Source organism: Elephas maximus, chromosome X (genome assembly GCF_024166365.1).
Source record: "Elephas maximus indicus isolate mEleMax1 chromosome X, mEleMax1 primary haplotype, whole genome shotgun sequence".
In the NCBI taxonomy this organism is placed as follows: Eukaryota; Metazoa; Chordata; class Mammalia; order Proboscidea; family Elephantidae; genus Elephas; species Elephas maximus.
In genome coordinates, this window is record NC_064846.1 from 155,281,964 (window position 1) to 155,294,868 (window position 12,905).

General features: G+C 39.0%; 1 protein-coding gene across 4 annotated transcripts in view; it reads left to right on the forward strand.

Annotated features, from left to right (window-relative positions):
• Positions 1-12,905, forward strand: part of APOO (apolipoprotein O) — a 59,865-nt gene that overhangs the window by 33,898 nt on the left and 13,062 nt on the right. For all 4 annotated transcript variants that reach the window (XM_049871356.1, XM_049871353.1, XM_049871354.1 and 1 more), the window contains exon 7: positions 7,040-7,117. In XM_049871356.1, coding sequence (XP_049727313.1) covers positions 7,040-7,117 — 78 coding nt within the window. The remainder of the gene's footprint in view (positions 1-7,039; positions 7,118-12,905) is intronic.

The following is a 12,905-nucleotide window of genomic DNA, read 5'->3' on the forward strand; positions in this document are numbered from 1 at the left end:
TGGATTTACTGCTTAATTTTCATTTTATTTTGCAGTTTTTATGACACCAGACTAAAATTAATTTGCACATATAGGCGGACTGCAGCAATTAAATCTGTTTTTCTCTGCTGTGTACCTTAGTTCCTACCCTCCTTCCAGTAATGTCATTGTTCAGAGAATATATGCTAATTTGAATACTAACGAAGGAAAATTAAAATTAGTTTGCGTATTCATATGGAAATACAGAGACTCAAATTTCAGAGCTGCTAATTTTTGGTCATTCTTAGTTTGGGCATATCTGGTCACAACCTTCTCTTCCTGGAATTGCATGCACAGACTGTGCTCTGGCCTTCCAAGCCTTCTCTCTCTCTGGTCGGCACCAGCTTGGTTTTCCCTGCCAGGGACTTTGAGGCATGCAGCCCTCTCTGCTGGGAACACCCTTCTTAGGGCTTCAGTTGGCTGCTCCTTTCTTTCTTTTTTTTTTAATAATTTATTTTTATTGTTGTTAAGAATATACACAGCAGAACATACTACCAATTCAACAGTTTCTACATGTACACTTCAGTGACATTGATTACATTTGAGTTGTGCAACCATGCTTACCCTCGCTTTCTGAGATGTTCCTCCCCCATTAACATGAACTCAGTGCCCCTAAGCTTTCTATCTAATCTTCGGAGTAGTGGTTGTCAGTTAGATCCCTTAGAGATAGATCTTAAAAGCACGTAACGGTCAAGGCAGATATTCTTTACTAGTTAAGCTAAACTATTGTTTGGTTTTAAGAAGGCTTCAAGGGATATTTTTGGTTTAAGACTTAAAGATTATCTCTGGGCAATAGTTTCAGGGGTTTATCCACCCCCCATGGCTCCAGAAAGTCTAGAGTCCATGAGAATTTGAAATTCTTTTCTGTATTATCCCCCTTTTGATCAGGATTCTTCTATAGAATCTTTGATCAAAATACTCAGTAATGGTAGCCAGGCACCATCCAGTTCTTCTGGTCTCATGGCAGAGGAGGCAGTTGTTCATGTAGGCAATTAGCTACACATTCCACATTCTCCTATTCCTGACTTTCCTTCTTCCTCTAGGTGACTAGAGACCAGTTGTTGTACCTTGGATGGTCGCTTGCAAGCTTTTAAGACCCCAGGCACTACACAACGAACTAGAAGGTAGAACTGAAGCACTAGACACATTATTAGACCAATTTCTGGGATGTCCCATGAAACCATGACCCTAAACATCCAAATCAAGGATCCAGATCCCATGAGGTGTTTGGTTGTACATAAGCAGCCTCAGCAGCAAAAACTTTTTGTTGTTGTTGTAAGTATATTGTACAACTTTTGCCAGTTCAGCCTTTTTACAGGAATACAACTTATTGACAGCAATTACATTAATTGGCTGTGCAACCCTACCCTTAATGCAGTTTTTCCATCACCATAAACCAAAACTCAGGGCTTCATAAGCAGTAACAACCCCCCCCCCCCCCACCGCCTCCCTCCTACTCCTGGTAACCACTAATAAACTAATGAACTTTGGTCTCTATACATGGCTGCTCTTTTTTAACCTCAGGCCTCAGCTTCAGTGGCACCTCTCCTGAGAGGGCTTTTCAAACACCCTGTTATTTTCCATCTGGTCATCCCATTACCAGGTTGCAGTTATACACTTGTTACTTGATCACTAGCAGCCTCCTCCACTAGTGTGTGACCTCCATGAGGCCAAAGACTCTTGTCCTTTGCTTATGGGTATTTGCCCAATACCAAGCACCACGGCAGGCCCACAACCAACGTGCAATAAAAATGGTTTAAATGAATGAGTGTCCCCTCGTGCTAACCGTATGGATATTTTTCCTAGCTTGACTCTCATGAAAGTTTTTAGTTTAGTTTTCACAGTTTCTTTTTTGTTTTCTCCATTTGACTTTTTAATCTTCTTTCGGAATAATTTTTGACATGTAATTCTTTTGTTTCTCTGATTTTTCATTCCAAAAGGCGGAGTTGTGTTTATATTCATCTCTGGTCTAGAGGATGTTACAAGGTTGGTAGGTCTGCTGGCTGTAGTCATGTCATAAATTGAAATTGCACAGCTTTCCTGAAATATTTTTAGTCTCTCTGAGGAGAGTACTTTATTTCTTTTAAGGAACAAAATAAAAACTTTGAGGTGATTTACTGCCTCTTAAAAACTTGGTTATTTACATTTATTTTGTATAACTTACTGATTCTTATGGCAGAAAGCTTTTCCTCAGTCTTTTTAAGCATGTGATTTTTTTTCAATAAAGTTGAATTAAAAGAATAACAGTAGAAAAATATAGTATTTTTCTATATAACTCTTCTTTTTAAACTGAGCTTTGCCAGTTTTGGAAATTAACACTAAGCATTCTTGGGCACAGAAAATGGAAATAAATTTTTTTTAGAAATGTTTTCATACTGTCCTGGTATTTCTGTCTCAACATCTACCATCATCTTTGCCCTGGTATATTCTGCTTTGAAACAATGTAATCTCCCCATTCAAGAAGATACTTAAATGACTTGGGTTTAACAATATATGTTAATTAATTTCACTGAGGACATGTTCAGTTATAATGGGTGAATGAGACTCAGATTTTTTTTTCTGTATTGAAAAAAAGCAGATTGGACTTCAATCTAAGTTCTCAATATAAAGTGTTAAGTTCTTTAAAAAGTTACTAGAGAAAACTAAATGTAATAAAGGTAATGACTTAGGTGGAGTTTGTTAATTTGCAGCAAGTAATCCATTGAGATTATATTCTAACTATAGAGGGGCTGTTAACATTTGGCAAATTGTTACAGATAATACCAAAGGAAAATGATATTACTATCCTCTAGGATGTTCTGGGAGCCCTGGTGGCACACTGGTTAAGAGTTATGGTTGCTAACCAAAAGTTCAGCAGTTTGAATCCACCAGCTGCTCCATGGACACCCTATGGAACAGTTCTACTCTATCCTATAGGATTGCTATGAGTCGGAATTGACTTAACAGCAGGGGGTTTTTGGAGGATGTTCTAGGATTCTAAACTCTTGTTTACTTGAAAGAAAAATCATTTTATCGTTGAAGTTGTTTCTGTAATGTACTGTCCTCCTTTCCCTCTGTCTCTGTGGAGTAGCTTTTCTAAGGTCATCCTTTCCATTCATGATGACCATTCTGTTCCTTGTTCCTTCTACCTATCAGAGTTTTGCTTCATCAAGTACCATCTCTCTTTTGCATCTTCAGTCTCTTTCCTTGCCTCATCTCTTCCCTCTTAACCTACAAACATACTCAAGCCTCCGTATTCCAGAAAGTCCTTCTCTTGATCCTGGCTCCCTTTAAGCTTTTGGTTCTCTCTTTTACCTTCCTTTTGGGGGCATACTTCTATTCAGCATCTTTACTTTCTCATCTCCCATTCCCACCAGCTAGATACAGTCTATAATGCCCACTACTCTACTGAAAGTGTTGTTGCTATGGCCACTTTGGCTGATTCCAGGTGACAGCCATTTATCCTCATAGGCTTCATTTTGTCTGCAGCCCTTGGCACAGTTGATTGTCTCCTCCCTTGGTGGTCTCAGTACTGCTTTTCGCCTGGCTTTCATTTTTTTTGGCTGATTCTTAGCCACCACAGTGAGAGAGGGTTCCACAGGAGGTTACTAGTAGTATTTTGGCAGGTAGGTAGAACACTGTAAAGCTAGACCAGAGGTTCTCAAAGTGTGGTCCTGGGCTAGCAGTATCAACATCACCTGGGAACTTGTTAGAAATGCAATTTCTCTGGCCACAACCTAGACCTACTGAAGGGTAAAGGCAGGTAATCTGTGTTTTAGAAAGCCCTCCAGATGATTGTAATGCTCACGACATTTGAGAACTACTGATGTAGGCCAGTAGGTAGCCTGAAGAGGTCGTGTCTGGCAGTTAGTGAGACTCAGAGAGTCCCTTAGAACACTGCCAAACGCAAGGTGGGTCTAGGTTTTGAGGTCCTGGGCAGTTTATGGAAACAGTGACCCAGTAGCCAGAACTGGCATATCACCTGGAGACTCAGTCCCAGGAGGCGGCAATAGTACAGTCACCAGAATTAGGCTCTGAAGGCTTTGAGCCAGGACTGACCTGATACTGATTTCACTGAGTTCCTCGTGACAGGATTGAGTCCTTATCCCTGGATCAGGCTGCGATTGTAGGTGAGAGTCCAGTGGCCCCAGCCATTGGGAGTTGATGGCTTTGGTGTCTAATGCCAGTAAGACCTTACCAGCATGGGCTTGACATTGTTTATAACAGTCCTGGAGGCAGATACTTAATGTTCTATTCCTGCTCCAGCCCCAGCTCAGAAACAGTGAATAATGCATTTGCATGCCCTGGATAAAATAACTAGTTAAACATCATGTCATTCTGTTATGGTTTCAACAGTAACTGGTGGGCTTGGCTGCTGGTTTACAAATACATGTGGCTGTCCCCAGTGTGGGGGTTGTTTTTTTACCTTTGATGCTACGGTATATGTTACAAAGGATCTTTTGTATTCACAACCGAGATAGTAGGATGTGAATCTGAGTTGCATTCTTATTTATTTTTAAAGTCAGTGGGAAGTTTTGTCTTTTTTTTTGTACCCAGGATGAGTCAGAACAAAACAATTGGCTTTATTTCAGGGCTTCGAACCCGTTCGGTCATGGCTGACGAAGCGAAACCTAAGATAATTCTTGTCTACTATCTAGTTGGTGAATACCCCTCTCCCTTCCTCCCCACAAGCATAACCATCAAAGAATGTTTTCTTCTCTGTTTAAACCTTTTCTTGAGTTCTTATAATAGTGGGCTCATAAAATTTGTCCTTTGTGACTCACTAATCTCACTCAGCATAATGCCTTCCACGTTCATCCACGTTATGAGATGTTTCACAGATTGATCACTGTTCTTCATCGTTGCATAGTATTCCATTACGTGAAGTGTGAATATACCATAATTTGCTTATCCATTTGTCTGTTGATGGGCATCTAGGTTGTTTCCATCTTTTTGCTATTGTGAACGGTGCTGCAACGTACATGGGTGTGCATATATCTGTTCGTATGAGGGCTCTTATTTCTCTAGGATATATTCCAAGGAATGAGATTGCTGGATCGTATGGTAGTTCTATTTCTTGATTTTTAAGGAAGCACCAAATTGATTTCCAAAGTGGTTGTACCATTTTACATTCCCACCAGCAGTGTTTAAGTGTTCTAGTCCCTCTAGAGCCTCTCCAGCATTTATTATTTTGTGCTTTTTGGATTAATGCCAGCCTTGTTGGAATGAGATGGAATCTCATTGTAGTTTTGGTTTCCATTTCTCTCATGGCTAATGATTGTGAGCATTTCCTCAGATATCGGATTGTCTTCTTTGGTGAAGTGTCTGTTCATATCCTTTGCCCATTTTTTAATTGGGTTATTTGTCTTTTTGTTCATGTTTTGCAGTATCTTGTAGATTTTAAAGATTAGATGCTGATCGGATTTGTCGTAGCCAAAAATTTTTTCCCAGCCTATAGGCTGCCTTTTTACTCTTTTGACGAAGTCTTTTGATGAGCATAAATGTTGGATTTTTAGGAGCTCCTAGTTATCTGGTTTCTCTTTGGATGTTTGTGCATTGTTAGTAATGTTTTGTATTCTGTTTATGCCATCTATTAGGGTTCTTAGCATTATCCCTATTTTTTGTCCCATGATCTTTATCATTTTAGATTTTATATTTAGGTCTTTGATCCATTTTGAGTTAGTTTTTGTGCGTGGTGTGAGGTGTGGGTCTTGTTTCATTTTTTTGCAGATGGATATCCAGTTATGCCAGCACCATTTGTTAAGCAGACTATCTTTTCCCCATTTAACAGACTTTGGGCCTTTGTCAAATATCAGTTGGCCATATGTGGATGGATTTATGTCTGGATTCTCAATTCTATTTTATTGGTCTGTGTACCTGTTGTACAAGTACAAAGTAAAATGCTATGCAAAGATAAATTATAAAAATTAGGAAGAGAGTAATAACTGCTTTCAGAAATTTGAAGTACTGTTAACTTGGAAGGAGGGCAATTGTGGTTCAGTGATGACATTCTCACCTTTCATGAGGGAGTCACACATTCAATTGCCAGCCACAGCACCTCATGCGCAGCCACCACCCATCTGTCACTGGAGGCTTGCATGTTGTTACGATGCGGAACAGGTTTCAGCGGAGCTTCGAGACTAAGAGAGACTAGAAGAAAGACCTGGAGATCTACTCCCAAAAATCAACCAGTGAAAACCCTGTGGATCACAGTGGCCCAATCTGCAACCAGTCATGGGGATGGGGCAGGACTGGGCAGCATTTTGTTCTGTTGTGCATGGTGTCACCATGGGTTGGTGGCCACCTTGACAGCAGCTAACAAGAGCAGTTATGTGAAAGCGTAGTCATCATTCTTTGTCATAAGTTCAACCAAGAAATGCAGATTACCAGGAGGCATTTTTTTTTTTAAAGTTCAGTACTTGAAAATGTTTCTTAAATTTTCAAACATTTAAAGCCAGCTGGCCAAAGGCAGGCTAGCGCATTTTAAGGTAGTGAGCTTCATGACCTGGAAATATTCCCTGACCATGGGTCCTACCTCTTAGGATGTTATAGAAAGAATTCTGAATTAAGTTACTTCCCAAATCCATATAGGAACTCAAAAACTTTCTGTTTTGGGGGGGCCTGGGAAAATAGGGAACATATTCATTGGGCTCACCTATTTTTTATTTAAACCCTTAAAATGGATGGTTGATTTTCACCTTAGCAAATGTGAATTGACTGTTATGTGCAAGACTGGATACTAGATGCGACAGGTAGAAGTCTTCTGTGTCTGATTTTCTTCCATCAGCAATGATCTACATTTTTTTGACTGAAATTTTGAAAGTTATAGCAAAGTATTTTAAAATGTAACTGTAAACCAGACTATTTTTCTTACTGTATCATTCTTTTTGTTTGCTTATGTTGCACAGTTTTAATACGTATGTCCCAAGACTTACTGCATGATATAGTTAAATACAGAATTTTTAGAAACAGGAAAAAGAAAAATTGTTTTCCTTACCCTCATATATGGAATAGCAGTTGATCTTTTATATTGTGTTTCAAGGTCAGCGGGGAACTACTATATGACTGGGGTTTGCGAGGCTACATAGTCATAGAAGATCTGTGGAAAAACTTTCAAAAGGTGAGAAGCATCTTTTTTATTATCTTCCTTTTGATTTAAATGTGTGGTTTCTCTAGGGTTTTGTAAAATACTTGCCAACTCTATTGGTTTTTCTTGCTTTTTGTTTGTTTTTAATTATGCCTTCCGTTCACATTTTCTGGTGACCTTTATTGGACACGTGGTAGAACTTCTGAGCATTTGATTATTATCAGCAGGATTAAATTAGTGATCACAAAATACATTGCGCCACAGCCTTAGACCATAATTTCCTCTCTATTGTATTTATAATCTGTTCAAAGCATAGTTTTATAAAAACTGGATTCAAAGGGAAAATAGTATGCTTCCAAGTAAAAGATAAATAATTGAGACCCCTTCCATTTGTCATAAGCTCAGTTCTTTTCATTAGCAGTGCTGTAACTGTGCATCCCTTAGCCTTCTCAGCCCAGTTATGGGCATGCATCTTGGTGTGTTGGGGGCCAGCCACCAGCCACAGGCACCTTCTTGTGCTGTCTGGTGGATGAGCCGCAGAGAGGAGGTTGTGTAATTTTAAGGGAGTGTCATCTTTCATCTCTTCTAGCAGCCACATAAAGTTTGCTGGAACATTCTCCCCTTCTTTAATAAGGAAGCATGAGTATAGAATAAGGTGTCATGTCTTCTCTAAGGACTGAGAGGGTATACAACCAGCTAAGGAAGAATTAGGTTTATATTAACAGATACCTTTTACATTATAGATTAAAGGAAGTTCATTTTGACTTTAAATTATTTCAGATGAAGATACTCTTTTAAAAAATATATAACTGTCTCAAAATTAAAATCCAAAATGTTGAAATGGAATTTGGAAGTACCATTATAGAATAAATTATAGGCCCTCCTCAGTGTTTACGTAAGTAATCTTCCATGAAGATCTTAAGACTAATTTTTATATGAGTGGCTTCTAAAGGAATTAGTCTGTTGAGCCTGTTTAAACTGGCTCTTGAGTAGGAAGTTCTGTATCAATATCAAGTGTCCTTTGGCAATCCCTTTTATAGAATAAACACTCAATAGATTTTTTTTTTTATTTCTCTGACATTTTCTTTGGAAGCTTTCTTTCCTGTTTAAAAAATTCCTTAACAAGTCCACACTGAATTCTATGTGGGGAAGGAAATAAATGTCAGGAAAAATGTACACTGCCCTAGAAAGAAGTGTGGAAAGTGAGACTAGATCAGCCTCCACTCTGAGTGCCCAGTGTGGTGTGACAGATGCACACCAAAGCCAAAGAGGGGTGCCAAGGGAACCTCTTGCTTGAAAACAGCTTTCTAACTGCTCTGAGAACTCAACCCAGTGCAGAAGCAACTGGCCTGTGGGAGGAATGCAAATGAAACAGGCCAATGTTTTGCGGTAATTTGAAAACATTAGATATTAAAACTACTCAAATATGTATATGAGTCTTCTGCAAGTAGGGTGGTAAAGATTTCTAATTAGCTCGTAGTTGGTCAGCATTTCTTTGTCTAGTCTTCTAGGCCCTTGACCTCTTAAGAGGTATTGAGAATTTGAAGTGTTCTGTTTGTTTGCTCTCAGAACATAGTTTCCCTGACAGCTTTCTGTTCGCGGTAGAAAGTAATAGATGTTGACTATTTAAACTTTGAGCTTCAGTTTTAAATACAAAATAGCAGAAGGCCTTATTAATTCAAGATTAGATAGGTTTAGATTTCAGAAATCGTTTGAATGTGAGGTCCCAGTTTTTTTTCCCCCCTTGTTGGATTTTCTGGGCTTCAGGTTTTTTTTTGTTTGTTTTTTAATGAGAGCAAAGATTTAAGCTACCCTGTAACAGTAATCTGGCGGGGCCCTGGAGCTGAGTATATTTTATTTATGGTATGTCAAGTAATTCATAATCTAGTAAGGGGGATGAGGAAAGTGCACAACCAAAATACTAAAGAGAACATGGTAAGTGCCATCAGAAACACACAGAAAAATTAAGATTTTTGGATAAAGAAGAGAGTCCGTCTCTTTGAAAGGAATTGGCAAGTACTTCACCAAGATTTTTTTGTTTGTTTGTTAGCTCGTTTAGAAATTGATTTTCAAGTCAAGCTTTAGTTACCAGTCTCAGTTAGGTACAGTCTAATTCAGAATTGTTTGTACTGTAATGATGTAACACGAATAGACATGCCTTTAGTTGTAAATAAAGACATTTATGGAAGTTGTGTTTACAGTAAGGCCTAGAAATTTAAATGGTATGAATAATGGCTCAGTTCTCAATTATATTCTTTCCCGGGGGCTCTGAACAAACCTCTGGCATTTTGCTGCTCTGCCACCTCCTTTCTCCCTTTTATGAATTAATTCTAAATATTTGCACTGAGTCTTCTATCAGTAATATTTGGCTAAGGTGTTCATTCAGTTCTGTCATCATCATTGGTCACTTAAGGGCAATTTATCTGCTTTAGCCAAAATGATCTCTGCTAGAATAGTGAAGAGAAGATAGGTGTGCCTGGAAATGTTGTCATCGGAGTGTGTTCTAAGGTTTGATTTTTTAGAAAAAAGAACATACGTGTATGCAGTTTAAAATCCAGCACTATAATGACCATACATTTATCAACCATCCACCTTTAAAAACAGGAAATTACCAATGCCTTCAAAGTTCTCCATATGCTCAGAGGGAACTACTCTCTGGAATTTTGTGTTTTTCATTTCCTTGCATTTCTTTAAACTTTTCTGGTTAGTTTTAACAATGTATGTGTGTATTTTAAAACACTCTAATTGAACTTGCCTGTTTTTTTGCCTTTATAATTTAAATAAATATACAAAGTTTACATAAGTGGAGTTTTACTATATTATGTATATTATTTTGTAACTCTTTTTTTTTTTCCTTAGCATTATGTTTATGGGCTACGTATGGCTGTAGTTTGTTCATTTGCATTGGTATAGAATACTTCTTCGTGGGAAAATACCCATGTTGACGGATAGTTGGGTGGTTTTCAGTATGTTGCTGTGAAGACACAGCTGTGAACATTTTTGTACATGCGTCATGGTTTGTGAGGAGTTTCTCAAGGCTGGGATTCCTGGTTCATACGGTCTGTATGTCATTAGTTTTATTAGATGAAGCCAAATAGTTTTCCAAAGTGGTTGTTCCAATTTATTCTCTCAGGGCAAAAACTTGGTATTATTAGACTTTTCAATTTTTGCCAGACTGGTGGCTTTAAAATAGTTTTTCAGTATTGGGGGGTATGTGTATGGGAAGATGATTTTCCTCCCAATTTTTATTTCAAAAAACTTTCAAACTTGCAGGAGTAAAACGATGAATATACCCTTCACTGGAGTCACTAACATTTTGCTACATTTGCTACATTTCTCTCTTTACTCATGTGTGCTCATGCACATATTTTTTTTCTGAACCATCTGAGAACTAGTTGTAAATATCATTGCACTTTCCACCCATATCTAACTCAGTTTGTATTTCCTAAGAACAAAGCCATTCTCTTATGTAATCACAATACCATTATCATACTCAGGAAAGTTAACATTTCATTTTTTATATAAATATTACTTAATATATGTTCCATATTCAAATTTTCCCAGTTGTGACAGGAAAGCTGGTAATGGGGAACCCAAGGTCAAGATGGGAAGAGTGTTGACATGTCATGGGGTTGGCAACCAATGTCAAAACAATATGTGTACTAATTGTTTAATGAGAAACTAGTTTGCTCTGTAAACTTTCACCTAAAGTACAAGAAAAGAAAAAAGAATGAGAGCCAAGAATACATCACTCTAACAGCCGCATGAAAATGTGGACACAGCCACCATGAATACTAATTACTGCCCTCTACCGTGGATAGTCAGTGCTGGGGCTGCCCCTAGGATGACTTCTTCCTGGCCATGTTTCTCAGAGTCTGTATCTGGGGGGCATTCAGTTAACCAAGCTTAGGTCATGGGTTCCTGGCCTAGCTGCAAGGGAGGCTGGGAAATAAGTCTGGCCTTTTTGGCTTCTGTGGTGAGGGCTAGGCTGGCATCCTACCAAGCCTCAACTGAGGGGATTCAGAAACTTTATAGGAAGACAGCTTGGATACTGGGCCTCTAAAAATGGGGAAACATCCATTTCTCTCATGGAATGCCTAAGGAGAACAATGGGAATGAAGATGTGTATTACCCAAATGATATTTCACTATTTAAATATGCATCCCCTCTTTTCTAAAAAAATGGAAAAAATCCAGGTCGCGTTTTTTGCTGTTTCCCTCAGGGCTCATGTTTGCAAATAAATGCCTGATTTCCATACTCATGAAGCCAGGGCAACGAATGTGCAGCTCAAGGTTTCTTGCTGGCATCCTATCTTTCATCATTTTATTCCTCTGACAGAGAACTTAAAGTGACCCCTATTTCCCATTAAACAGGAAGCCCCAGCCACTCTTATCTCTGCAATGAGTACCCAGTCTCAACGGGCTACCCTGCTCCAAATTAATGGAACCTCATCAAACAGACTATCAGTGACTTTTGCCCAGCTAAGCTTTTTAAGCTAGTCTTCAGACACTGAAAAGCTGACTCATCCTGTGGAACTCTCCAGCAGCTTTCCCCTGCATATCCCCAAGGGAAGGCCAGCCACAGCAGTGACCCCAAGCTAGTGTGGCGAGAGTGTGGGCTTCAGTCTATGTGCCCAGGAAAGTCCATGTGATCGGAATGTTTCAATTGTATTAATCATATACTCTTAAATGAGTATGGTATTAAGTAGTTGAGCCCTGAAATAAAGCTGTACTTGGATAGACACCAAAAAACATTTTTCCAAATTGCTCCAATAATGTACTTTCCTTAATTTTTAAATTTTTTTATAGCTAAGTGAATTAATATAAGGCAAACATCCTTGTAATCATCATCCAGGACAAAAAGTTGAACTTTGCCAGCCACCTAGACGCTCCACCTTCTAGACCATCCCTATCATAGTCTTCTCTTTTTCTTCAAAAATAATTACTATCCTGAATTTCATAGTAATCATTTCCTTGTCTTTCTTTATGGCTTTATCATCCCAGTGTTTATCCCTATCACTTTAGTCTTGCTCATCATTTTTTTTTTTAACTTCATATGCCCTTTAAATCTCTTTTAATCCTGAGTTGGAGCCCTGGTGGCACAATGGTTAAGTGCTTGGCTGCTAACTGAAAGGTTGGCTGTTCAAACTCACCCAGTGGCTCCATGGGAGAAAGACCTGGTGATCTGCTCCCATAAAGATTACAGCCTAGAAAACCCTATGGGGTAGTTCTACTCTGTCACGTGGGATCACTATAAGTCAGAATCAACTCATCAGCACTTAACAACAACAATCTTGAGTCATGTGATAATCTCAAGTCAAATAAATCAAAATTCATACTTTTCTTGCCTCAACTATGAGGATATAACAGATCTCCACTTTTCTACTTCTCTGTCCAGTTCTGATACCAGCTGCCCATGCAGCACTTCTCTGACTCTAGCCACCCAGAGTTAAAAGAACACTGTCCTTCAGGCTGCCAAATAGGCAGACACCAGCTGCAAGTGGGTCCACACAACACCCTCACTTCTGACCTGCTGTCTATAAATTTGGGGTTTCCCTCCAACCCTTCAGGATGCCAGCCGCAAGCTCAGGAATTCCCCCCTTGGCTCCCTCATTCCTGATCTGCTGGCTTCTACTACTCCTTTGGGTTCGATAACTTGCTGGAACAATTCACAGAACTCATGGAAGGTGCTATTGTTACTATTACAGTTTTATTGTAGAAAAAAAAAGATACAAATGAAGAGACTCATAGGAGGAGGTCTGGGAGGGTTCCCCCCGCATGGAGCTTCCATGTCCCAAGGGATGCATCACTCTCCTTTGTGC